The sequence below is a fragment of the Prorops nasuta genome, unplaced genomic scaffold (assembly GCF_024137725.1).
Source record: "Prorops nasuta isolate Cenicafe-Biocafe unplaced genomic scaffold, Cenicafe_Pnas_1.2 PNAS00017, whole genome shotgun sequence".
NCBI classification, from domain to species: domain Eukaryota; kingdom Metazoa; phylum Arthropoda; class Insecta; order Hymenoptera; family Bethylidae; genus Prorops; species Prorops nasuta.
In genome coordinates, this window is record NW_027116814.1 from 5,539,605 (window position 1) to 5,566,827 (window position 27,223).

The following is a 27,223-nucleotide window of genomic DNA, read 5'->3' on the forward strand; positions in this document are numbered from 1 at the left end:
GGTAAGTTTCAGTTTTACTTCAATATATCATGGAAAACTCCCATATACATCATTTAAGAATTTATTACATCCTTATCTAAAATAATAAATCATAATTATACTTCACAAGAAACAACTTTTTAATTTATAAATTAATATATCAAAATAATTAAAACTCACCTTTACGAATCTTATCAACAGTATTCGAAAAGCAATATATTAAATTCTTTTTAATACGTGAGTCAAAGTGTGCGCGAGTATTCTTAGTATTTTTATTTTACACGAGTCTTATAGATAAGACGAGTTTAACATTCCGTATAATAATTAAAGACAATTTCTTTTCCCCTCTTTCTTTCGCCAATATTACGATTTGCGGACACTGCATCTATTCTAGTCTATATAAATATGGCTATGGTCTGCGTCAAGAAGACTAATAACAGAATGATTATCTACCCTAACCTAAGATAATTTGTCACAAGCCCAGCTGTCCTGGTCTCACTATATATAGATGAACGAATTTTAACAAATAATGCCATTTTAATGAAAGATAAATGCCTTGAAAGTCTTGGCTTTACTTAACGATCGCTGCTGGTGTAAAATTGCCTGTGCAGGCTTTTATAGTTTGAAAGTACCACGCGACTTGCGCACACATAAAATCAATGAGTCCACACCAACCACACGGAGAATGTGTCAGTGCGACTCTACAAGGTACAATCGGAAAAGTTGTCGCCTCTTCTAGGAGGGATTTCTCGATATTCGGGGAGAGGTTCCTTCTATTTCGCAACGAAAAATATGTAAGAGTAACCGACAAAATGCCAGGCCAAGAGGACATGGATCTTTGCACTGATAAAGTCTTATCAAAGAGTAAAATTCTCGAGGAACTGACCAAAGCTGTCAAATTGGTAAGTGTTGTCTGCTTCTGCTACGTCAAGATTGCCCATCAAGGCCGTCCCATGTATACCTTCATAACGCACACAAGCACACTCTCTTCACGCAGCACTGAAAAGACACAAAAGAATCCAAGATTTGAGAGCACACGCGGTCTCTCAATCTCTTTTACTTAAATTATAATTTTCAATTCGAGGAATTACTTTTAATTCGCAGCTTAGTACCTTTAACATTATACGACTTATTGCTTGGAGCAGTTGGCATTATGACAATTATAACACAAACGTTTTGTACATTTATATCATGTTCGTATACGAATTCTTCGCTCTCTTATTAATATCATTAACCTTCGTTACGTATGATTTGTCGTTTCGTTTAGTTTGGAATTTCGGTCTGGTTTTTGTTGCGAAGCGCAGCTGTCGAGGTGAATAGAATTGCCATTAAAAGAACTATTATCGATTTTTTACTACTGTCATTAAGTTATTACATGAAATATTGTACTGGTTTTTATTCTTGTGGCTTTTTTTTAGTTTATTTTGAAAAGATTAACTATTAAGATTATATTCTGTATTTGATAGATTTATGCCCAAAGCCTTTATGGAACTGTCGTCTTGGATGGTGATTCTTGGTTAGTTTATTGGTTGGATAGAGTTCTACGACATGGGCTACGCATAGAAAGACATGGATATTGGGGTACTGCGCGTGAACTCAGTCACCAGGATACTGTAGTAGTAATTCATGCCCTACAGAATGTTCTAACATCTATCGGGAAGGGTATGTGTACTTTATTTGAAGACTAGAATTAATAGATTACTCATATTTCATTAAAACTAATTAAAAGTTTCTAATTCATGTACATTTATTGCAGGTAGAGCATGGTTATATCACACTCTCAGCGAAGGAAGTTTTGAAAGCTATTTAGCTTGCTTATTAAGAGATGCACAAACCTTGCAAAAACAATATTTTCCTCATGCACTTGTACGTGATATTGATAAAACTAATCAACTGATCAATTTATTAGCTGGACTTGAAAATGTTTCTTTCACACTACAATTGGTATGTTTCAAATTAAAAGTTTCTGTTCCTTATACAAAGAAGTTTTTGGATATTGTAAAAAGAGAAGTAAAAGACTCTAAACAATTGATATAATTAATAAACATGTAAAGTTACATTGAGCTATTTAAACTTTAAAGGATATCAGTAGCTAGCTGTTTCTGTTTCTCTTTAATGTATTTTGAGATATAGCTATCAACCCCTTGGCTACAATTATCAACTTAATAAATGACTGCCATATGATGAATATACTAAGTAAAACTATATATATTTTTGTGAACTTTAGGGTCAACAGTTTATCTCATATACCTTATTTTTCATGGATGAAATGTCTATTTTTGCTAGGTTGTGGAAAATCCTACAAAGATAATCTGTTATTTGGGAAAGATTAATATTCCTTATAAAGATTTATCAAAGTTGACTGATTATTAATAGAATATGTTATATTATCTGTTTGCCATTAATAATACTAGCTAATCTTTATGCAGGACGTGACCTATCTTGATACATGCAATTACATGCCCCAAAGGCCTATGAGCATAAATCCATCAGGAACTGTATTGTCGCTGCATTTAAGATCATCCAGTGTTTCTTCAAGCTTAGCATCTCCTGGTGATAGCGGTGTTGCATTTGATAGTGATATGGATTTTGCAAATGAAACTGATTTCAGCAGCTATAGAGAGGTATAATGAATTTATGTCATGATAAAATTTTTAATCTATTTGTAAAGTTGTTTATAATTAAATTAATAAATTTTTAGGAGGATTCGTCCATGGAAGATATACCAAGATATCAAAATAATAAATACAGATTAATAAAAATGCGAACTGAGGACAATAAAAATTTTTGTTCTAGTGATTCCAGCGAAGATAACAAAACACCAATTCAATCGCCTGGAATAATGCGTAAATTTCAGAATATATTGGTGACTAAAAGCGACATAGCTAACCAAAATCTCAGCAGGAAAATCGATGATAACGAATTGAACTCCAGTCCAGAAACATTGAAAGATTATGAGTACAGTAAGAGTATGGATGAACAAAAATACGAGAAACTGAGTGACAAACTCGATAACAATATCATACCCAATAAGAGGAGTAGTTATTACAGCGACGGCAGCTATTGTTTCAAGAAAAATATAGATTCACGCAATTCATACGTAATCAACAATGACACAAATCTTCTGGAATTAAGCATGACCATTTCTGATTGTGACAACGCAGAGCCAACATATGGAATATTAAATACTATCAACATTAACGATACGAGCATCTTATCAAACTCGGGCGCGGAGGTCTTGGTACAGCGCAGACAGCGCAAAAAGAAGCGAGGTGAAAGCAAGAAGCGTGTCAGCTTTCACGAGGATATATTGAAGACTATGAAATTGGACGATGAGGATGAGTACGGTATGAGATATCTACCGAATAAGAACGCGCAAAGAAGGACAGTACCAAACGGTAGATACAGCTGGTGCGCTCACGGTGACTCACCGTATGTAAGAAGAAGCTACGATACAAGAAACATTCATTCCGATTACTATTCATATTCCTCGTCGTCTAGTGCGTTTGACAGCGACATGGATAAAAGGTTGTCAGGATGTAGCCAGCTTCTGTGCCAAATGAACTCAAAGTGTACTTGTATTATGGCCCTATCGGAAAGGGGGGCACCTGAAGGACAAGAAGATCCTGGGAAGAGTTTAAGGCCAAGTGTAGAAATTGAATTGGCTGATAATGAGGCCCAGGAAGCCTATATAGTTGAAAAAGAGTATGGAACGATTATCGAGGACCCTCCAGTGAAACTTCAGATGCCTAGTACTCTTGATCTAAAAAAGTGTACAACGTCCAGTGATTGGTCAGATACTGATAGCGTAGCTGCTAGTGAACCGGACGAGCGCAGGAGCAACAGGCATTTGGCTTCTCCATCCAAGAAACGAAACATGACTTCAATACTTACTGGTGAAAGTGGTAGCAAACTCTTGGCACCCCCTCTTCGTCAAGCACCGGCAAAAACTTCTTTACTTAGTCGATTCCTAAGATCCATTACCGAAAGAAAATTCGAAAACAAAAAAAATAAACAATCTCCGAAGGTTAACGCGCTTTATATCAAAGGAGTTAAACCGAATTATGAAGACTTCAAAGATTTTAATGATAATCTAGATCGGAAGATACAAGAAAACATTGCGGCTGAAAGACAAGAGTTTAGTGGTGAGAAGATTTGTTTGAAACTACGCGAAATATTCAAGAGACATATTTACAGAGATAAGACCGAAGAATTATATAAAGTTTATAAAGTGAGAAGCTCATACTTGACCAATGGTGAAAGTAAACCCATGATTGCTTTACTAACAGATAAAACATTGTACTTAACTGGTTCTAAGACCGATCATTCATATAGCAACCAATTCGTTATTCCTTATAACGAATTAGATGTGATAATGGTAAGTTTAATCAAACAATAAAAAAAAAACATTTTATCTTCATACATTAATAAATTTAAACATTAATTTACATTTTAGGTTGGACCAAATGCCCAAACTATTTTGATATCAAATGCTGATTACGAAATGCAATATTTATTCTCTACTGGTAGTGCACAGACTACTTCAGAGCTAATAGCTCATCTAGAAATGGCAATGAGACGTTCACCGACAAAACCAAGATTACCGGCAATTAAAGAATTAAATTATGAAGACATGCATTCACTCAAGCATACCGTTCTTTCGGATACATCCGTACATCCGGTACATGAATTTTTAAATTATTTTAAATACTTTTACATAATAACAAATTATTTTACTTCTATTGAATTCATCTATTGCATTAATTTGAATTCCAGGATGAAAAAATAGAGCATTATAACCTTATTTACATAGAGGATGAACATATTTCTCCACCTAGTACGCCTTGCGGTCCAATCAAAGAAGGCGACCTTATGTTTAGGCCGCATACGTATCAACAATTGTATCCCAATGCACCAACGCATCCTTGGGAGGCTGGTTATTTTGTTCTAAAAGGAGGAGTTGTTTATATGTTTACTGATCCAAATCAGCGACTACCTAAACGCGCTATTCCATTGAAAGGTGGATTGTGCCAGGGTTGCCGAAGGATTCCAAACTCTCACAGACCACATACTTTTGAGATACTTCTAAAACCAAACAAATCGTTTCAATTTGCTGCGCCGGATGAATATGTTGCATCAGAATGGCTCCAAAGTTTTGTACAAAGCGCATCTGGTTTATTTGACTCCTCCGAAATAAGGGAACCTTTGCCATGTAGCCTCATTACTACTACTAAACATTTAGTTGCGATGAAAGAATTTTTTCCCGGTACCCAAAGAGGCCAAACGCTATCCTGTGCTTCTGTTGAAGATTTAACTGCATTCAGAGTGCCACTTGCCCAACAATCTTGGTGCATACTTGTAAGTATTTAAATACTGTTTAGTTTAAAAATTATACTTGGATGGTCAAAAATATATATTTTATAGGAATTTGCATGTCGAGAAGTACACGAAAGCAGCGGAGACTGGGTTATTTACTTTACTAATTATAACGAGCTCTGTACATTTAGAGAAATTCTAGAAACCTTGTGGGCTAACGTAAACGAGGTATTTCTTAAAAATTCTTAACATTTGATTATTTTTGTTTTTATTTTTCTTTTTAATTCGTTATTTTACGATTCAGGGTGAGTTTCCTATGGCGACGCTCCCCCCAGAAGATAAACTTCACTGTCGTTGCTCCGATACTTGCAAAGATTTAGAATTTGCTTGGCAATATTTATTACCAGTGGAAATCGAATGAAGAAATGAAGGATGGATAGAGAATGCACTAAATAGGTAATATATATCGAAATACAGTACGACAAGAGCTTGTATAAAATAGGAATCAGCTCAATGTAACAGAATAAACAAGTTACCGAGCTAATCTTTACTGCAAATAAATTTGTAGACATCTCAAAAGCTACGTCGTTAATAATAATGAAGTAGATGCTGGTAATCACATTGCAATATTATTACGATTTATTAATACAGTAAACTTCGAGCATTATTTATTTTTGTTTTATAATTTTAACAACAACGCATAAGGTATTCTTTACTTATATTACAAAGGAATTCAATAATTAAATACTTTTCATAATATTCATAAGAAATATAAGAAATACAACAATACTGCATAATAATCAATGCGAAAGTATACTGTATTGATGAGAAGGATAAAATTATAAACAATAAAAAACGCAGTATGAATGTTGAATTGCCTAGACTATTAGACGGTTACAGAAGTACATTAAAAACATGCTAGACGCATTCTGTGGTGCAATACGGTATTTATTCAATTATCTGTCATAATATTACGTTTATCACTAATTTATATTCATACAGAGACTGTAATATAATTATAATCATCAATGATAATATCAACGTCTATATATTCTCGTATATAACAAAAATGATTAATATGGGATTAATATATAATACTCTTAAATCTTCGATTATTTATTGAAGAGGGAGAATAGCATTATATAAATGTTCCTATTACATGGGATGATGCTTTTTTTTACTTTACTTTTACCATATTCAATACTCCTTATCTATTATCATTATAAATAGTTTCTTCATTTTCCTATTACAATTAAATATCACTTCAGAAGTATGCATGAGGCGTGTTATGGTTATAAACAATATTAATATATAATCACAATTGTATCATATATAATTTGATTATTGTTTAACAATTATTTGTTGAGTATTAAATATTTTTTACAGCGTTTCTAAGTTAAAGATCTAACTTAAGTATAGACATACAAGAGTGCATAAGTCTCTTCTACAACATTAATGTTCTGTAAATAACCAGAGTTATTTTACAGTTCAATTCTTCCAAAGATAAATAAATTAATTTGTAAAAGTGTAGTAGATATTTAGGTTTATTAATTGTAAACTTAAAAGTATTGAATTTTCCGTAGTGTTTATAGTAAGCGTAACGATATCAATATAATTACCATTAATTTAATATCATTCCAGTCATCATAAGTTACCCTACCATGTGATATTTTTTATTGCACTTTCAAAAATCATTATGTTAAATAAGCATCGATTGTTTTAATAGATGTAAAATACATTAGTAGTCCATATTGTTGACATTTAAATTTGTAATATTAATTATATATAATTGGCATGAATGGTTGCTTATAAGCAATTAAGATTTATGATAATTAAATTTGTATGTTATGCTCCAACCATGTAAAAATACCTGGGTATTTTTTAAACATTATAAAAATTTCCAAATATTAAATCTGAGCACTTTTTGCTTGTTAACTATGTCACCCATTAAGTTTTTAACATTATGATAAACATTGGAAACTAATAAAATGTACCCCCTAGTCAAGTGGATAAAAAGAGTGTAGTACTCCTTCCCTAGTTATAAGTCACATCTTTTATTTCATAAAGATAATTGATATGATATTATTAATTACATAATTCGCGAAGCTGACCTTAAATTTAACGGAATTTCGTAAAATGTATTTTAGTATTAGTAAATCATGTCATGAATTCTAAATTACAAAAAAAAAAACATTCAAAGTAAAAGAAATAAATCAATATGAAAGCTATAAATATAATTTTTTTATTTTCAGATATAGGTTTGACGTATACATTAATACTTACAATAGCCATACAACAAAATGAATAAACATTTAAAAATATCTATTTGGGAACAAAGTGCCCATGTGATTTTTTATGCAGACGTATACTATCAATATTAAGATGAGGGAATTTTTCTTTCATTGCTGCTATGCTTACATTTGGGAATCTTCTAAAAATAGTCATAGCATGCGATCTGTCACTTCTATAAAAAAAAGAGGTGCATTGTACAAGAATGTAAAGTATACATTAATATAAATGATACAAACCTTTTTGATCTCAGCTTATCAACATGGAGTTTTTCTTTATATTTGTGTAAAAATTTTTGTGTTGATATACCTTGAAAACCTAGATATCGAGATTTCTGCCATTTTGTGTTCATAAACCTTGGTATTCTACGTTCACAAAATTTGTATACAAACTTTGTACCTAAAAGTGATTTATCATCAATCAAACTGACACAAACTCCAAAGTTACAATAAAATACAATACCTATTGTACTATAAACTAATTTCCGTTTTTGCTCTCCAGTTTCTCCAGTTTCTAACATATAGTAAGCTCGATTCCTTTCTTGCACAACTGATTCTAAATTCGACATACTCTCATTAACTTTATCAATTCTTTCTGGATTTGGAAAGATTTTGCACTCAAATTTAGCTGCTTCCTCCATTGTTAAAAGCATATTACGTTCTTTTAATAAGACATACCTGCCATTTAAAGATTGGTCATTCTCTTTAGCTTAAATTTAATCAGAGAATAATTAGAAAAATGATTAATTTAAACCATAATTTGTGTAGATCTTCATTGCTTTTAAGTCGTAATTCATCCAACTTCCAAGAACGCCCTACTTGAACGCGTTGTTTGCCCCAATTCTCTTCGCTATCAAAAAATTCCATTAAATCATATTTTCTGCATGTTGTGTGAAAAAAAGCAGAATTCTGGAGAGGTAGCCTATTTATAAAAATAAAACCTTTTAAGTAAACAGGTTATTTTATAAATTAGCAAACATTTTAATACAATTAAGATTATAATGTTAAATTAAAATTATTTTTAACTATAACTATTACAGTACAGGTTATGTTGTTGAAAATATTTATCCAATAGTAATGAATTGTGAATAGAAGCATTTTATACAGACCTTCGGGAAGCTAACGAACTTATAGCAGGTCTGATATTTGGCGTTAAACATAAATTATTAATTAATTTAACTATATTATTTATAACAAAAGTTTTCTGCAAACTCTTTACCAAAGCCGCCATATTGGGTGCATTCAGCCGACACTCAGCGGTCTCAGCCGCTATGTCGCTGAGTACATACATCCATTGGTTGCATTTCAAATCCTTAAGCGCTAAGGATAGCGCTATATCATGATTATTGACCAATCATGACACGTATTTTGCCTAACCGGGCTGGCGCCACCATAGTGCCAAATAGCGCTAAAGTCGGCTAAAGATTTGAAACTCAGCCGTTGCAGTGGCGTTGCTTCTTTAAAAAAATTAGGTGGTTTATGTTAAAAAGGATCGATCGATCGATCAAGATCGAAACTAATCGAAAGTCCTTTAGTGTGAAGTGAACTGAAGTGTCACTATGGTAGCATTCAGCAGAGGCAGTAGCTCAGTAACGTTACCAGATTTCTTTTTAAACTTCTACTTCTATTGGATAAAATTATAGGATCTAAGAGTAATAGCCAATAACATACACCGCTCCCTCAACATTTGTCTCTGCTGAATGCTACCTATAAGAGTTGGATTGTATGAAGGTTATGGATATGGAGCGCCTTAGGCGCCTTAGGTATTAAATTTTAGGAGAAGCTTGGCCGTTTGGGGTGGGGAGTTGCTGCTTTGGAACATAAGAATAGTAATCAGCATAAGCAGAGGTTTGTTTTACATTATTTACTTATCCTAATTCTTTTAAACAAAACACCAATATTGTACCGTACATAATTTATTGTACTCGTCATGCCAAAGTTATAAAATTATAGATACTACCAATGTTATTATATAAAAATATATATAAGATATAGAAATTATATATGATACAGTTTTACCAAAAAATAAACTTAAAATTTAAATTTTATAAATCCGATATCTGCATATTGGAATTTGACAATGATATAGCATTCCACTCTCGAAGAGAAAATATGACATGATTTAATTTAGATCTCCATACTATCAAATCATCACTGGTATCACACGACAATAAATTTCTGAAAAATAAAATAAAATTATCTAATATATTCTACAAAGTTCTTAATAATATTGAATAGATTTTTACTCCAAGTAAATACCTGACAATGGTATGAGACTCATTACACTCAAGTAAAATACTATTTTGATCAGTTATCTTCCTTGGTCTAGCAGTTTTAACAAGAAGCGTTCTTGGTCTAGCACATAGCGTTCTATCAACAACTGTTGCTTCCTTTGAAATACATTGCATAAGATCAATAACAGCAGCTGGGGCTTTTTCTTCTTGATCTTGAGGATAATTCCAAAATTTTAAATTATGTCCTTCTAACATACACCAACGCCTGTTCCAAACAGCATAGCCTCCAGCTTCATCACCATGAGTTATAAATCCTGCATGTGTGACTGATATATGTAATTTGCAAGAGAAATTGAAACATACAGTGCCTTCTAAAATAGTATCTGATGATACCTAGAATAAATAAAATATTATTAAATAGTGCATTTTATACACAAAGTTTACTACAAAATATATATGTACCGTCATCAAACACCAGGGAGAAGTAGATGAAATATCTCTTAAACTTAATTCAACCCAGCCACATAGTGTAAATGATGTTTCACTTATAGTTGTACAGGGTGTTTGCTGAAGCTTTAAACGTTCTGGCTTCTCTTGTTTCTTCCAAAACTTCTTAGCAGATTCATATGTGCTTTTCCAATTACAATGATAGCGCTTAGGTTCTTCATGTTGTTTAGGTGATTTCAAACGCAAATTATAAACTTTTACCATAATCTTAAAGTCTGGAGTTAAATTCGGTATTGATACCGAACCAGGAAAATTGATTGTACTATCAGTAATGTGACAGGTTACTGCCTGTGTTGCCCAAACGAATGGACCGTAAGATACAGTAACTACAAACCATTCTTGCGAGTCACGATAATATCTACTTGCATATAAAAACATTTCCTTCAGAGGAAGATTAATATCTTTTATAATGACTTCAGCTCGATCATGACAATACTCATTGTTATTTTCAACAGTACTAATTTTTTTTATTTCTTCTAAACATGCCTTTTTCTTGAGACCAGATAAAAGTAATAATCTCTCTGACTCAACATGCTCTGGGCCTGCCAAAAACTCTTTCATGGTACAGCACATATTTAATGCTTTACTAGCTTGATAAATTAGTGTCTGATTTATATCCAATTCTTGAAGAAGTTCTTGAACTCTGCAGTTTTCTCTCACAGCTATAAATGTAATTGATGGGTTTCTTGAATCATATTTTCCCCTATTAACGCTTGGCCTTAACTTCTAAAAAAAAAAAAAAAAAAAAATATTACATTAGCTCGTATCATAGATTGAGAGTTAAATTAAATTACCTTCTTTATCCTTTGAGTCAAAGATTTGTAAAGAGTCCTGGTTCTATTAAAAGTGTTATTAAGATTGGGCCTGGGATCAGTGATTGGTAAACGTAGTACTTTTCTAGTCTGATGTGGACTTGTAACATCAGAAAGAAGCTCACTTGCATTGAATTGAGAAAATGTTCTTTCATCTGTAGGGGCATAAGTAACAGAAGTATTGTACAATTCTTCACCCAATGCATCCTCTAAAAATCTCTCTACGTCAAATGGGATGGTACTATTTATACTATGTAGAGTCCTTGAATGGGGTATAGTAATGGAAGAAATTGTAGTTTCAGCTCGTGAAGGAGATTTACTTCTTTTATGTGAGTCAAAGTTTGATGATCTTCTGGTAGATTCCAAATTAGGTAGAATTTTTGGTGTCTTCTGTTTATTTTTAATGTATCTTGGAATGAAAGGTTCTTCATTCTTTATTGATTTTTCATTATGTATTGATTCTCCCATTAATTCATCTTGGGTATCATGTAAATCAATCTTTACATCATCAATGTATGGAATTTCACCTTCATTACCCATTAATGAAAAATTTTCAGGTTTGATACTATTGTCAAACTTATTTTCTTTATCATTATTTATATTTTCAATATCAACATTAAATTTCTGCAATGATGTTCTTTTTGGTTTGCATGGTGGTCCCTTTTCAAAACTTGAATCCAAATTGATTTTTTCACAACAGTCAACTTGTTGTTCAAATTCACATACATCACGTCTAAACTCTAAGTATTCAATCTCTTTTTCAAGATCTTTTATTTCTTGCGTTAAATTTGTCACAGAAGTTAAACTCATACTACTGAGATAATTCTTCCCAAAATTTTCTTCGTAATGGGCAGAACTTCTTTGAATATTAATAATATGCTTAGGCAGTGCTTTATTTTCTGTTACTAGTGCTTTAATCTTCCCTACATCAACCTGTAGTTTCTGTGGTATGTCAACATTCTTTTGTTGGATTACTACCAGCTGTGGCCCTGCTAATTGGCTGTCTGGTACATAGCTGTCTTTATATTTAAAAGGGGTCATTTGTACTTCATCCTTAATGTTTAAACTTGATTTAGATGTCTCATTGTCAATTTTATGCACTATTGCATTTGTTTTGCATATTTTTCTGTCAGATGTACCACCGTAAACATTAGTTTGATGAGATGTATGCGATTCATCACTTTTATTTAAAAAAGGTGCGTAAAATCTAGAATCCAACTTGCCAATAGATCTATCATTCGAAGTTGAAGCTTTATCAGAGTTTTCATGAGAGAGTGACAATTTAGATGGATTTTTTTGAATGTTACTTAAACTTATAAAACCAGGTGTGCAGTAAAGCCCTAAAAAGAAACGTATTTATTAGAATACAAATAATACATCAATGCATGACAAAAATATAATATTTATACCACGTACCTTTATTCCTTTTATTATCCACTGTTTCACCCTCCAGTGATTGCAAAATACTTAATCTTCTTTTTAAATCGCTTGCACTGTAACTTGGCATATAATCCCGTCCTTTCTTAACACCGGCGCGTCTCAGCATACGCTGTAATCAACAACATCGTAATACACGTAAAAATAAATCAAGCACACAAAGATAATGTTGTCTAAACATTACGTACGCTTACAAAACGGAAGAAATAAGCCAAATTTACTTACACAAGTGAATGATTCCTCATTAATAACCATTTTGATGATTAAATTAGTCGGTTAAAATTGAATGGTCCCAATTAAATCTCAGTTAATTGTCTCAGAGAATCTACATACGCGTTACAAAAATAAATTCACCAAAAAATGTATAACTCATGTTTAATTGTCTATAATAAGAAATTGTAACACACACCAGACACAAAAGATTAAACAAAATTTGTGACTTAATAAATTATCCTTCACATGAATAATCACTTATCAAATAATATAACTAACACACACACGTGTAATTAACATATTCTTAATTTATATTGTTACTTCCTTCTAGCTCTATGTAATGTCTATAAACACTTTTACCCAGTTCAAATCAATTCTACAGCCAGCAACAAACTGCGTCAGCTTGGCTTTCAGGGCTTTCAACTTTGTATCGAAAACTGAAGAAGAATGAAGAGGGGTAGGAAATGAAGAGTATGCCAAGCCGATAGAAAGAAAGACAATGTACTGTGTACGCAGTGTGCGAGCGACGTGCGGACTGCGGCGTTGCGGTAAAGTGGATGTAACTGTATATGTATAACCATTTCATGACATTTCGGCAGTTTATACAAACAAGCGGCGGGGAAGAATAAAGGATTAGTCAGTCCCTTTGGCGGCAGGTACATTTGATCCTCGGCCGGTCACATTGACTGGCTTACCGCTAATATAATGCCACCTATATGTATACGTATTTCTTTCTCTGCTTTTTTTATGTTTAAGCCTAATTTAAACATCAGATTCCAATTAAATTTTTGAACGTTTATACGAAGCAATTGGAAAAAATTTTTCCATATCAAATCGACGCAAAGTTAATTTTCTTTTAAATATAATATACACTGAATGAATTGAATATAAAATACATTGAGCTACTTTATATTTCTTCCGTATACCTGAACGAGCGGTAAGTCCCACCGTTTCTTAGAAACTCATCAGTCAGAGGCAATAAACGGATAGCACCTATTCAGGTCAAATTTAGTGCACTTTATTATGTACGTATTGTTTCCAAATTTTCTGCAAGGCATTATAAGTAGGTATAAGTAGTTACTTTTAATAATACCATCCTGTGAAGCATTTATAAAGGAGAATTCTTCAAACTTCCAATCTTCGAAGGAAATAAAATGTTACTTTTCTATTGAAAAAATGATTTCACTAAACAAATTTTTCTTCCACGTTTATATTTATTAAACGAAGAATTGAACACATGCTGGATGTACCGCATTTTTCGCTCGTGCGGTCTCAGTGTTATTAACTGTTTATATAAATATGTATATTATATAATATATATAATTAGATATTATATAGTACGTTATTATAAATATATTATATCTTTGAGAATCACATATAATATATAGATTTATGAATTCGAGTCCAAAGATATATTATATATATAAATTTGAGGTTCTTACCGCACGTCTAGTTCTCTCGGTGAACAGAGGTTTGTCTGAAAAAGGAACAAATCTCATAATCTCTTTAATTCTGTTTCACAGAGCTGACCGTCAGGTATATTAACGTCGACCGAGAAAATTAGACGTGGTGTATTTATACGTATACCTTTTCTATAATACATGGAGCGTATTTATATATTTAATTACATGGTTAATATTGATATCCACCGTTGGCTGCCGTATCACCGCCACTTCCGGATGGATATCCAGCTCCATTTCCGCCTCCACCAAACCCACTACCACCACTAGGGCCGCCTGATGGATATCCGCCTCCAGAACCACCGTTACCTCGTCCACTGTCGTTTCCAAAGCCTAAAAGTTTGAGAGTAAAATTAAGCGATGAATTCTTAACGAGCTTTGTTTAAAAAAAAAAAGTGGAAAGTAAGTATTGTTAATTCGTTACCATTGCTACCAGGCCTTCCCCCTGAGTAACCTCCAGGTCCTCCGCTACCACCAGAATCAAATCCACCGGAATTTCCAGCAGGTCCACCGCTAGGATAGCCGCCACCGAATCCGGAATCTCCTCCCTGGCCTCCTGGTCCACCAGATGGATATCCTCCTTGACCTCCTTGTCCTCCTTGAGCCCCTTGACCTCCTGGACCGCCGGATGGATAACCTCCTTGGCCACCTTGACCTCCTGGACCGCCGGATGGATATCCTCCGCTTCCTCCAGGACCACCTCCTGTATTAGCTTCTCCCTCGTATCTGATCTGCGGCTTGAAACCGTCCTGATCCGCTTCGTATTGCACGATTTGCTTTCTACCATCCGGCAACAACACGTTGAATTCACCTTGCGCACGATCTCCGTCTCGACTCTCCGTATGACCAAATTCCGTCCCCGTTTGTTCGTCTTTCACTTCGTACGAAAACTCATACTTGGCTGGCTCCTAAAATTATGAATTTTAAGAGCGGTTGATATATTTTTATTTTAAATATTCATTCTTGAATGCTAATTGATATTGTTTAATGAATTTTCTGAATAATTTGGATTTAAATTGAATCGTAAGTAGACTCACGTTGCTTTCATCGTCAGCGTTTGCACCATATCCACTACTACCACCACTGTTACCTCCTTGGCCGCCAGGACTTCCAGAAGGGTAGCCTTGGTCTCCTTGTCCAGAGCCACCGAAACCACCACTACCACTACCACTGCCAGGTGGACCATAACTAGAAGAAGGAGAACCACCGCCATTACCGCCGAAACTGTTTCCTCCACCAGGAGGACCGTAGCTGCTGGATGGCCTGCCACCCGACTCAAATCCATTGCCACTGGGTGGCTGATCATAGCTACTAGGTGGTCTTGCTCCTCCGGAATTTCCACCAAATCCATTTCCTGGTGGACCATAGCTGCTAGACGGTCTTCCATTTCCACTTCCCCCGAACCCATTTCCACCTCCCGGTGGACCATAGCTACTCGAAGGTCTACCACTTGACCCACCTCCCCCAAATCCTCCACTTCCTCCTCCACTCCCAAAACCGTTACCGCCTCCTGGTGCACCATAGCTGCTCGATGGCCTTCCAGTTTGACCGTTTTGACCACCCGGACTCCCTCCGAAACCATTTCCACCACCCGGAGGACCATAACTACTCGATGGTCTTCCACCAGAACCTCCTTGACCACCCCCAAAACCGTTCCCACCACCCGGAGGACCGTAACTGCTCGATGGTCTTCCCCCAGAGCCTCCTTGACCCCCTCCGAAATCGTTTCCTGCACCCGGAGACCCGTAGCTGCTCGATGGCCTTCCACCAGAACCTCCTTGACCACCCCCAAAACCGTTCCCTCCTCCCGGAGGACCATAACTGCTAGAAGGTCGACCACCTTGACCGCCCTGGTCACCAGCACCACCTCCAAAACCGTTTCCACCTCCTGGAGGACCATAGCTACTAGATGGTCTGCCGCCGGAACCACCAGGAGCTCCACCGAAGCCGTTACCACCTCCCGGAGGACCGTAACTGCTAGAAGGTCGACCACCTTGACCGCCCTGGCCACCAGCACCACCTCCAAAACCATTTCCACCACCTGGAGGACCATAGCTACTCGAAGGTCTGCCACCCGATCCTCCGTTTCCTCCACCGCCAAAGCCTCCAGGACTTCCACCGAAACCTCCCGGGCCTCCACCGAATCCAGAGCCTCCACTCGGCGCACCGTAAGAACTCGATGGCGGGCCTCCTCCACCTCCTCCTCCAAAACCTGGAGGCCCGTAACTACTGGATGGCCCGCTGCCTCCTGCACCACCAAAATCTCCCCCTCTACCCCCACCGCTACCACCATTTCCTCCGAATCCTGGTGGACCGTACTGGTTCGATGGACTCGACCCTCCACCTCCTTGACCTCCTCTACCAGAACCACCTCCAGGAGGCAGGTAAGAGTTGACAGGAGGTTCTGGCCGCGCCAATGACAAAACGGCGAGAAACACTGCTACTGCGAACTGCGAAAAACACACGTTTCGTTTAACAAAAAATACCTTTCACTTTCCTAGTTTATCGTTTTATTTTTCACCGAAATCAAAGTTAGGAATTGATAAATTAAATTTCTTCTCTGACGGAACGAATAAGCGAGAGAAGAACTCTGATTGCTTAACACAGTTGGAAAATGTTTCTTACCTTCTTCATGATGGTAATGGACGCAGCGATTTTCGAAAAAGAAAGTCGCCTCTCCTTCTTTGGTTTTCCTCTTTTGGGAAAACGGAAAATTCTCGATAACTCTTTGGAGTTATCGTTGAATAAATTTCCAGGTGAACACAGGGACCTTCCACACGGGGTGGCCTCGTGGGAATGACAAACTTGGGGATCTAATCCGCTTTATATATCCTGAGATTCATCCGTGTTTCTAGATCACGGTTTGGTGCAAGCGGCAAGATTTACAGCGAGGATCAATATAACTATGTCACGGTGGTGCATAAGCCAGTGACGGTGGTGACGATGCAGAAGAGTGGGACGAAGAAGCTGCGGACAGATTCGTGCCGTAAGTTCTGGATTAAAAATTCTATCATGATGCGATCTACAATTCGAATGTTAGACGATGTCGAACAAATTTCCAGATGCATCTTGTTGCATATTCAACCTTAAGATAAGGAGACCTACTATCCCAACACGATTCGCTTAAGTGGAAATTTAATATAATTAGGCATTAATGCTTTTATGGAGTCCTTTACATTAATTACTTTTAACCTATTTTTCTTCAAATATTCTATTCCTTACCCTTCAACATCTGTGCTATTGCTTACACTTAATAGAAATTGAATCTTTGACAGATATATGACGTAGATTATAAAAATTCGGATTACGACGTTGAAAAAAGTGAAGAAAGCTCTAAGGGAAAACCGAAAGACCTTTGGTATTCTTTAGCAATTAAGTGGTTAATAATTTTCCGAGGAGATGAAAAATCGTTTAATCTTGAAATCTGATCTGAGAGCTGTGATTCTCACGCTGTAATGAATGGCACGAAATTTTCTGCCAGGTGGACACGATTTATCATTATCGGGAATCGTGTTCTCATCTATTTCTGCTCACACATACAGGCGCGCACATTCGCAAGATCTTGCATGAAACTCTTTTGTGCAATCAGTGAACTCGAGCAGGATACAGCAGCTGGTAACGTGGGATGTTGGTTAAGATAGGGATACGTTATGCAAAGTTGCATCACGGGTTTATTGTAACTCTTTACTTTCATTCGGTTCATGGATAGGAAAGTGATGCGCGTGCGTCTTCATAATTGGCAATTTACAGAATTTCCAGCATAGGTGAATCTATTTCACATTTCAGTAGATTTGCAGATCAATCAATTGTTACATTTCATTCTTTGCGATCCTCTCATACAATTATTATCTATCTCCTAATCTGCTACCAACTTTCGTTGTATCCAATTTACTTTTACCAACAACAGATGTTATACAATTTGATATATAGACCTTCCAATCGTCCTTACAAGTCTATCATACTTTCATAAATTCAACATTAAAGACTAGACTCATAAATATAATGAGAAATCTTCGGTAATAAAAACAATCTTTATTAACTTATAAAAAAGACGTAGATAAATATAAAAAAGTAGGAAATTACAATTTTATCAGAACCAAATAAAAATACAGTAATATTTTATTGCAAATATCTGTTCAAAAGCAATCGAGGATCTTTATTTTTTTAAGTTGCGTCAACGAGAGAAGGAAAGTTATCGAAGCTTTGAGGGTTTTGATGAATCGACCTCGCAGCCAAGGTTCCCGATGATAATTATGTTAAAATACAGTGAATCCTAAAGAAGCTCCCAATCATAGCTATAAATGACGTTTCTCAGGTTTCTACATCAGAACAAATACGGAATTCATGTTGTGGGATGCATCCTAAGAACGATGGAGAGTTTCACCACTTCGATTCGGTGTGTGAAAGTGTCGGAGGTACTTGCGTCTAAAGATGCGCGCTTATGCTACAGTTGGGCAATACTCTTCACCTGATCTAATTTACTGCCCCTACATCGATCTACGGCTGTCTCGAGAGCAACTTACGACACACCAGAGATTCTCGCCAACCTCTCGCAGATGCAATAATACAGCGAGGCGCTTAACGAATAACCAAATGACGTATTGTTAAATACTATTTCTCCCATCATCCCGAGATCATAATTATATCGGACAGGTTGACTCCCGGAATTCACCTATTATGTGGATTATTCACTTATTACACAGGCTTCGCTGCAACCGCGGCTCGTCACAACTATTGCTGATCGTTAAAGGCAATCCACAAACCAACCTGTAATTATTATTATCTCCTTTCTCAATTTCGCATACTGCACTTTCCTCGTTAGACTACGTTATATTATCCAAACCTTCATGGAAAATTTATGATCGTGTCATAACGAACGAAAATTTCGTTTGATTCAAATTGATTTCATTGAGCAACGGGACCCCACTTTGCTTATTACGTTATAGGCTAGACAGGTCAATGAACTCGAAACATCGTCCCTTGATCAATGGTCTTCCAAAATTAACAAATAAGCTTGGGCGAGATTTGTTGGAATGAAAAAATACTTAAATAAAAAACAATATTTTTTTAATTATTTACATTGTTTACAATCACATATAAATAATATTAATATATTAATTAAATATTTAAAAACTAGTGGGATTTTTCATTAAGAGAAAAAGTCATTGCTATAACACTTTGTACTTAGAAATATACCGAACTTCGTGGTTGCTTTAATCGAAGGCTCTAGAATTGTCTCTTCCTCGTTGATCCACTCATCGGTTTTCTCGGAAAAGAGTGGCACTGGCTTCGAGAACAAAGTAACCTTCGGTCTCTTCAAGAGCTTCCTTTCCAAACAGCCCAGTTTGATAAGGATCTCGACTAATTCACGAGTGTGGAATGGCTGTAAGGCAGGCACGAACCTGTTCTGTATTTTTGCCAAGCTAACAGCAGGATGTGCGAGGCAATAAGCTAAAATTGCGCCCAGCATGCGGTCTAGAACTCTCCGATTCAACGCGCCGTCAATGCGAATCCATGGTTTCATCACGACTCGAATCTCTTCGACAGTATTGAAATCCAATTGCTTGGCTGCTCTATAAACGTCCCTCTGTGGTAGCAAACATGTCCTCTTCTTCTGCATCCTTTTCTTCGTCTCGCATTCATTGTCATTGCTTTCGCCAACTTCATTCTTCTCACCCTCCTCCATCATTTCTTGCATCTCTTCTTCCTTCGCACTTCCGCCCAACAGCTCCTTGGATATCAAAGCCACGACCTTTCGAGGATCGCTCAACGAATTTTCTTCGTTCTCCGGTGGCTCCGTGTCAGTCATAAATAAGCTTTTTTGGGGTAAAGGCTCGTTGGCCTCGTGTATCAAACGGTATATTTTGTAAGATTGGATCAACCAAGGCTCGACGTAAGCGCAGTGAATGTATCTCGGTGTGGTTACACCCGATCTCAAGAAAATATGATTCTTCGTCAAGCTCGAGATGATGGAATAAAAGTCTCTGCCAAGACTACCTCTGAACTTCTCCATCAGCTCTTTGTCACTGGCTCCAATCTCCTTTTTATCACGCACGAATCTATACAGTGCATCTATCTTGCTCCAGCTCATAGTGGACAATTTCATAACTGATTTTTTTAAATCTGCATAAGACACGATGTCCTTTGGGAATATTGCAGATTTGCTCGTTTCTTCTATTATTTCGTTAACAACTTTGAGGCTCAAAGGTAATAAATCAGAAGGAATCTTTTGATCTAGAAACGTTTCACAATTAAAAGGCTCATTTCTCCCCGGTAGTTTTAAAGAATATAAAATCTTGAATGAATTCACAGCGAAGTACTCGTGAGCATGATGGTTTTCCGATACAGCGAGATCGTTTAATTCTTCTCTCATTCTTAGCAAGGCTATTCTCGTATAACGCTTCTGGATATCATTTGCATCATCAGTTTTGAAATAAGGAGTACTATATAGCATTTCAGGTTTTGCATTTTTTATCATATCGCTCACTCGAGCAGAACTTTTCTGCTTAGATTTATCTGTTTCTTCGTTTGTTTCCTTAGAAGCTAAATTATCGTCACACATTACCACTCGCGTATCATCGACAAGCTTATTTTCCTCATCCGAATTACTGCGCGACGATTCAGTCAAAATCAGATGAAAGTTTTCGTCTTCCTCATTTGTTTCCATCATTATTGTTTTTGGAACGTTAGGATTCAAAATGTCCTCAGCATCAGTGCCTTTGTCCAATTTCACCCGCTTTTTCGTTGGTTCTTCAATAGCTTCATTTTCAGGGTTTGATGCGCGTTTCCTTGTAAAGCCATCTCCTTTTCCATTTTCGAGTGACAATTTTATGCGATCATTCAGTTCTTCGTTATCTTCCTCGTCGAGACTGATCTCACCGTCACTTTCGGATGTTGTGTCATTATCAACAGCTTCTCCTAAATCACGAAAACAATTTTCGTCTTTATCTGATTTATCGGAAAACCCCTTATTACCAGAATCTTCATCATCCTTGTCATTCAATGCATCTACTATAAAAGGATTGAGGCTAATGTATTTTTTACGTTTATTATTTATTCCTTCATTTTCAATCTGCTCTTTATCAGAATCCACGTCATCCATACTCATCAAAATATCATGGTACCTCTGCGCTATTCTCAAGTAAGTTTCATCAGCTTCTGCAATCCTAGGATCCAGCATAATGATCTGATCAGGTACCTCGATATCAAAATCAATTTGACTGTTTGCCATATAATCGTGTATCAAAGTTATAATGCCTCCTGTTAATGGTAATATTTCAGTACCATTGCTGCTTGTAAATAGATTATTTAGTTGTTCGTTACACCAGTCCAACAGTCTTAAAAAGCCTTGATAACTTTCTTTGAATACGTCGTATGGCCACTTGGTTTGAAACTTATAAATATAATTTGTACTTAGTTGGTACTGGGAGCTACTCATTGGTAATGATGTACCATGTTTTTTAATCGCACACATGTAATTTTTTTTAACCGTAACCATTTGGTCCGTTCTTATTTTAGCCATAGCATTTCGAAGGAGAGTTTCTGGATATTGTTGATAAACTTTAAACAATTGATAAGCCCATGCTCTTCTATCCTTGCCACAACACATAGAGCTGTGAATTACAGTATTAATAGTGGCAGCGTGAATGTCGTTAACAGTTTTAACATCTTTGGTAAATCCTCGATTGGCAAACGGCTTTGTTGGTTTTAGAAGATCGTAGAAGAAATTAAACTCCTGCACAGTTTTTGGAAAAGAAATTGGTTCTTTCGGTCCCATTTCTGCTATGTCATAAAACTTTTTCGCAATAAAAGAAACGAGATTTTTGAAAACATCCGTCACTCGCTGCTCATATTCATACGAGTCGGGATATTGATTTTTTAGCGTCTCAACGATATCACCGAATCTGGTATTAATGTAAAAATTTTGTTTAATTTCTTCTACGCCAAGAATTACACTATTAATTGTTTTAGGTTGCCTCATCATATATAAGAGTCTTCGTTGACACGCTCTCGATGTTTTATTATACGAATTGTAAGAGAATGTGCGTAAAACGTCCCTAACAGCGCTAAAAGATACAAGCTGTTTACGAGGATTCGGACATAAATACATCATAGCTACTTTGCACACGAGTAGAATATTGTCCTCCTGCTGATCCCAGTCAACTCTTAATTTGTGCATCCTTTGCAAAGCTCTGTAATCGATCTCATCGTATTTTACCCGCGATCTAAGCTTCTTTTTACGAGGTAACACTCTTCTAACGAATGATTTCTGTTTAGAGTTATGTTGCGAAATAAAGACTTCGTGTTTCTTCGTATCAGATGATTCTTGATCTTCATCTTGATTAGAATCCTTCAATTCCGTGACGTGAACAGCGGTTGGTCCAGTTACTTTTTTCAATCCCGAAAATTCGGTAAATTTTACAGGATTCGCTTGAATTTTCGAAAAATACGCCCCCCTTGCTTCTCCTATTGGATTTTTAACACTTCTTGAATCAAACTTTTTAGAATTATTCAAGTTTATTGCACTTGACCAATTCCAGTTTCGTTTTAAATGGGCAAAGAATGCAGAGTCAATTCCAGCTGCACCTCGCTTGTCTCCGGGAACTTCGCCTGTATCCTTGAGAACCGCTTCTTCGGCTGTGCGAGCGATAGTAGCCTCGATCATAGCAACTTTTCTGTTTAAATCTTCCAGCAAAATATCTTTGCCCACTACCGTTTGTCTTCCTCCCAAAGTTGTATTTATACAAATGTTCCACATGTCATACCAATACTTCTCCACTACTTGCGTTTGATTGAATGTGTATCTAGTTATGGGATACACCTTATCCTCAATTTTATGATAGCTTGGTGCTGACGAAGTAGTGTCCATCAATTCCGTTTTACGATTCACATAAACAAACACTTGATCCTTTTCTTTTAATCTCTGAGGTCCAAATTGTATAAGTCCAATGTAACAGAGTCTCTTTACTGTATCATGAATACCAAAAATGTATTTTCGCGCGTATAACAAAGTATTTCTTATATTTGGTGGTAAATCTTTCACTAAATAATGCTTTTGTATTGGATGATTTAAATATTTATCTAAATCATTTATTATAAATGAAACATTGTGGATCTTCACAAAAATGGATAATGGTATTCTAAGCAAAACATCGCACATTAACGTCCATCCTTCTGGCCAGCCTATATGATTAAAGAATAAACAGTTATTTAATAACCAATGTAAATAATTTAGTGTTTATATTATACACAAAATAACTGACCACTGTGCTTGGGTAATGGTGGTATAAACATTTTCCACCCTACTTTTAGACTGTAAATCGTACCCATACTTTCTTGCAAAGAATCTGGTATATTGTAGCCATCTTTTCGTAAAATTTCTATCTGTTTCTCTTTTGAAAGAGACTGTTCACCAGGATGTTCATAGGCTAAATAATAGAGAAGAAAATGAACAGCACGCATCCGAATAAACTTGGGACTATATCCATACCTTCTTCCTGCACTCTGCAATAAAAATTACATTCGTTAGTTTACTAATAAATAATCACATCAGTTTATCAATAAGAAGTACATACAAAATCATAAATAGAAGTCGGCGGTAATATTTGTTTCATTACTTTAGTTCCTTCATCTTTTTCCTGATTGTGCAAACTCTCGGTATTACTTTGAACTTTATTGCAAACATTTTTTATTCTTGTAGGCTGAGTATTGCGTAAACAAAATTTAATTTTAGCCTGCTCTACAGCCGACTTTATTACTGTATGATCCGTATCGATACTTGGATCGCATACAAACGTCAAATGCTTTTCTTTACCATTAGCATTTAATGTTAGCTTTATATTTTTTACTAAATTATCTTTCGCTAATTTTTGCAATAGCCTAATCAAAGATTTTTTATCAATTTTGACAATGTATCCTTCTTTCTCTTCTTCCTCGTTGATCATTTTCATTAATTTAGTCATATCATCTATAACTTGATGTTCTTTGACTGATTCAATAATCATATTTGCTCGTTTTAATAACCGGTAAGTAATAGTTGATACATCTCGCGTTTCACTCATATGTACATCCTCCATAAATCCAAAAATGTCGTTTACTTGTTTTCCAGTATTTATTGGCTTTTGAGCTACTAAATTTGCTTTAACATTATTAAATAACTTAATTGTTTTCATATTATTTACTAACTGAATTTTAGACGATGTGCTGCTTTCTTTATTATTTCCATATTTTTTGGATTGCTCCTCACTAATTCGTCTTTTAAGAAAATTAAATGAAGTACATTTATATTTCCTATATTTGCTTATATTGTACTTATGAAGAATTCTATTAATGGTAGAAAATTTTGTGTTTAATTCAGAAGGGGAAGTAATGGATTTTTCCTGAAATTCTTCATTTTTATTATTATTTTCATTAGATTCAGCTTCAAAAGTCTCCATTACAAACTGTTGATTTCTTATTGAGTCATTATTGTTTATAATAGTTTTAGTAAGCTCTTTAATTTTATGCATTTCTGTTTCAAATCGCTTACTCATTTCACTATTTTTCTCAAATTTTTTTGATACATATTTTGTCAGTCTTTGCCTGCCTACATCATTCATAAATGTTGCTACTATTTTTGCTTTTGTCAAATTTCTCATAAAAGTCCGAGATTGTAGCTTAGTAAGACCCAACTTTTTTGCTAATTCTCCTTGGCATATACCATCACTCTTGCTTTCTTCTACCACAGAATTTGCTTGTTTTAAAAATGGTACACTATATAGCTGATTAGATATATTCAATTCAAATGTGTCTTCGTCATCATGAATCTCTTCCCTATTCCAACTTTCAGAAATGTCAATATTTGGGTCAACCAATTGAACAACCCTAATCATTTTCTCTTTAGTTGGATCTTGCTTTTGTTGCCATTCACTTTTTTCTGCATGAGGATATAGCATTCTATAAGGAATTTTTAAATCAGTCTTCACAACTTTCTGAAAAAATGCAGTTTTGAACAACTTTTTTATGCAATTTTCAATCTGCAATTGCTTTTTTATTTCATCATATTCTGCTACATAATTATTTTTAGTTTTTAAAATGGTAATTACTTGTTCTGCCAAAAAAATTATTTTAGGCTTTCTTTCTACAAAAAACCTTGGCAAATGTAATAAGCTACCACTGCAGCAGTGTCCTGCACTTTTTTGATGATGAATTTGTTTAGTAATTAATTTATGCTTTAATAAATATTTTCTATGGTAAAATAATGATTTAGGATCTTCTTTTAATAAGGATAAACTTAACTTTCCTTGAGTTACCTCACCATGATATCTAGATCTACCAACTCTCTCAAGAAAGCAATATTGCATTGGAGTAAGCTCCAGCATAGGGCAAACAGTTTCACCCATGAGTGCCAAATCTCTTAAATATTGAGATGCCACAATAACTAAGCACTGACCAAAATTTGTTTCAGCTTCATTAAGGTTTAAGCCTTTGACAATTGAACTAATATTCTTTCTAGTATAATATGTAGAGCAAGAGCCTTTAATACCTTTTGATACATCATTGATAAGGCAATGAGGATAAATATCCTCCGGTAAGTTATCCTGCAAAATTCATTAATTAACGGTTACTATTGTATCTTTCAAACTTAATATTTCTGTCAGCATACTTACAGGCTCTAAAATAGTACCAATGTCAGGATCTACATATTCGTATCTGTCTACTATAATTAATTTATCTCTTGGTACATTCAACTCATAAAATTCAAATTCCTTAATTTGTAAACATATAGACCATACTTGTTCTTTAAAAGGTTGGAGTAAAGGTATAGGATCACTTAATCGATTTGCTAAACGTATCCATAATGCTAAAAATAATATTTATTAAAGTATATGTTGAAGTTCCATAAATACATCTTATAATAAAAAGTTTCACAATTAATAAATGACCATGAATCATTATCTTTTAGGACTATTTAAATAATTATTAATATCAAAGAATAGGGTTATTTGTTGTATATTTAACAAAAATAGTGATGTTGATAATACTGTAAACTAACCGTCCAAAGTTATTCCATCCAGACCTTCCAAAGCTACTTCATCTACTACTATATCAATTAAATTTGTAGAAATATTGGATGCCATCATATTTAAGCAATTGACATTTACAAATTACAGTCTACCGGCAAGTCCGGCAACCTGCTGTGCTGCATGCATGATATGATGCATTATGGAGGTACAAATCAGTACAAATTAGTACAAACACAGCACGAACAACACAGCAGGCGCAACAGTTGGTAAAGTATGTACAATTGGGCATGCGCGAAAACTTTCCTGTAAAATTGATTTTCCTAAAGAGACTTACAGGGTTTGTTCTTTTTCACTGCACTATCGAACTGATGCAATTAGTTGAAATAAGACAAACGTATGTTTTCTCGCTTTAACTTATTGCACTAGTGCAGTAATACAGCGAAAAAGAACAGACCTACAATTGTTAATTAGGGGTCGGTGACTCGGGTGAAACGTTCGCAAATGCAATGCTGGAAACCTAAGAATTCGAAACCAAAAAAGAAGTGATCATTCTAAATACAGGGTTTTTCTCTAACAGCGGAACATATTGGCTGCTTTCCAGTTAGACTGAAAATCGACACAGTCAGACACAATCGGACACAAATGTACATTTTGGGTGACATGCAATGTACCATTTGTGTCCGATTATGTCTGACTGTGTCGATTTTCAAGCTAACAGGAAAGCAGCCATTGTAGGAGATTTCGTGTTATTTGACTATAGTAAATTTTACTATAGTCAAATTACTGTTTTCCATTTAATTTAAATATTAAACGTAATAACCAAGATTAATTGAGTAAAATGACATTTATAATAAATAATAAAAGCAATTAAACTAAAATAACCATTAAATTGTAACTATCTACGCTTTTATTAATTATAATAATGTATAGTAAGTGCTTCACTACTATAGTTAAATAACACAATCCTATGTT

General features: G+C 35.2%; 5 protein-coding genes across 6 annotated transcripts; 1 reads left to right on the forward strand and 4 right to left on the reverse strand.

Annotated features, from left to right (window-relative positions):
* Window positions 1–183: 183 nt before the first annotated feature.
* prd1 (pruning defect 1) lies at window positions 184–7,678 on the forward strand. Of its 2 annotated transcripts, XM_066737290.1 has the most exons (10): window positions 184–881; window positions 1,446–1,641; window positions 1,736–1,923; window positions 2,409–2,603; window positions 2,681–4,357; window positions 4,436–4,660; window positions 4,756–5,337; window positions 5,404–5,523; window positions 5,600–5,751; window positions 7,548–7,678. In XM_066737290.1, exons 1-9 carry the CDS (start codon window positions 639–641, stop codon window positions 5,714–5,716), a joined length of 3,543 nt encoding a protein of 1,180 aa, XP_066593387.1. In that variant the 5' UTR covers window positions 184–638; the 3' UTR covers window positions 5,717–5,751; window positions 7,548–7,678. The 2 variants fall into 2 exon arrangements, with proteins under 2 accessions (XP_066593387.1, XP_066593386.1); XM_066737289.1 differs by lacking the exon at window positions 7,548–7,678 and having other exon boundaries at window positions 5,600–7,510.
* On the reverse strand, window positions 7,517–8,847 carry mRpL47 (mitochondrial ribosomal protein L47). The gene is made up of 5 exons (XM_066737291.1): window positions 8,693–8,847; window positions 8,338–8,505; window positions 8,047–8,261; window positions 7,824–7,983; window positions 7,517–7,759 (listed from the first exon to the last, which is right to left on the reverse strand). Exons 1-5 carry the CDS (start codon window positions 8,812–8,814, stop codon window positions 7,618–7,620), a joined length of 807 nt encoding a protein of 268 aa, XP_066593388.1. The 5' UTR covers window positions 8,815–8,847; the 3' UTR covers window positions 7,517–7,617.
* Window positions 8,848–9,404: 557 nt separating this feature from the next.
* LOC136779462 (anillin-like) lies at window positions 9,405–14,081 on the reverse strand. Its single transcript, XM_066737084.1, has 6 exons — window positions 12,799–14,081; window positions 12,553–12,685; window positions 11,119–12,476; window positions 10,280–11,050; window positions 9,843–10,210; window positions 9,405–9,761 (listed from the first exon to the last, which is right to left on the reverse strand). Exons 1-6 carry the CDS (start codon window positions 12,826–12,828, stop codon window positions 9,629–9,631), a joined length of 2,793 nt encoding a protein of 930 aa, XP_066593181.1. The 5' UTR covers window positions 12,829–14,081; the 3' UTR covers window positions 9,405–9,628.
* Window positions 14,082–14,418: 337 nt separating this feature from the next.
* On the reverse strand, window positions 14,419–16,880 carry LOC136779532 (pro-resilin-like). The gene is made up of 5 exons (XM_066737157.1): window positions 16,872–16,880; window positions 15,751–16,696; window positions 15,284–15,705; window positions 14,671–15,154; window positions 14,419–14,579 (listed from the first exon to the last, which is right to left on the reverse strand). The coding sequence occupies exons 1-5, from the start codon at window positions 16,878–16,880 to the stop codon at window positions 14,419–14,421; spliced, it is 2,022 nt and encodes a 673-aa protein (XP_066593254.1).
* A 2,508-nt stretch (window positions 16,881–19,388) lies between these two features.
* Window positions 19,389–26,823, reverse strand: LOC136779403 (general transcription factor 3C polypeptide 1). Its single transcript, XM_066736979.1, has 5 exons — window positions 26,281–26,823; window positions 25,895–26,088; window positions 23,822–25,825; window positions 23,510–23,750; window positions 19,389–23,429 (listed from the first exon to the last, which is right to left on the reverse strand). Exons 1-5 carry the CDS (start codon window positions 26,366–26,368, stop codon window positions 19,396–19,398), a joined length of 6,561 nt encoding a protein of 2,186 aa, XP_066593076.1. The 5' UTR covers window positions 26,369–26,823; the 3' UTR covers window positions 19,389–19,395.
* Window positions 26,824–27,223: the final 400 nt, after the last annotated feature.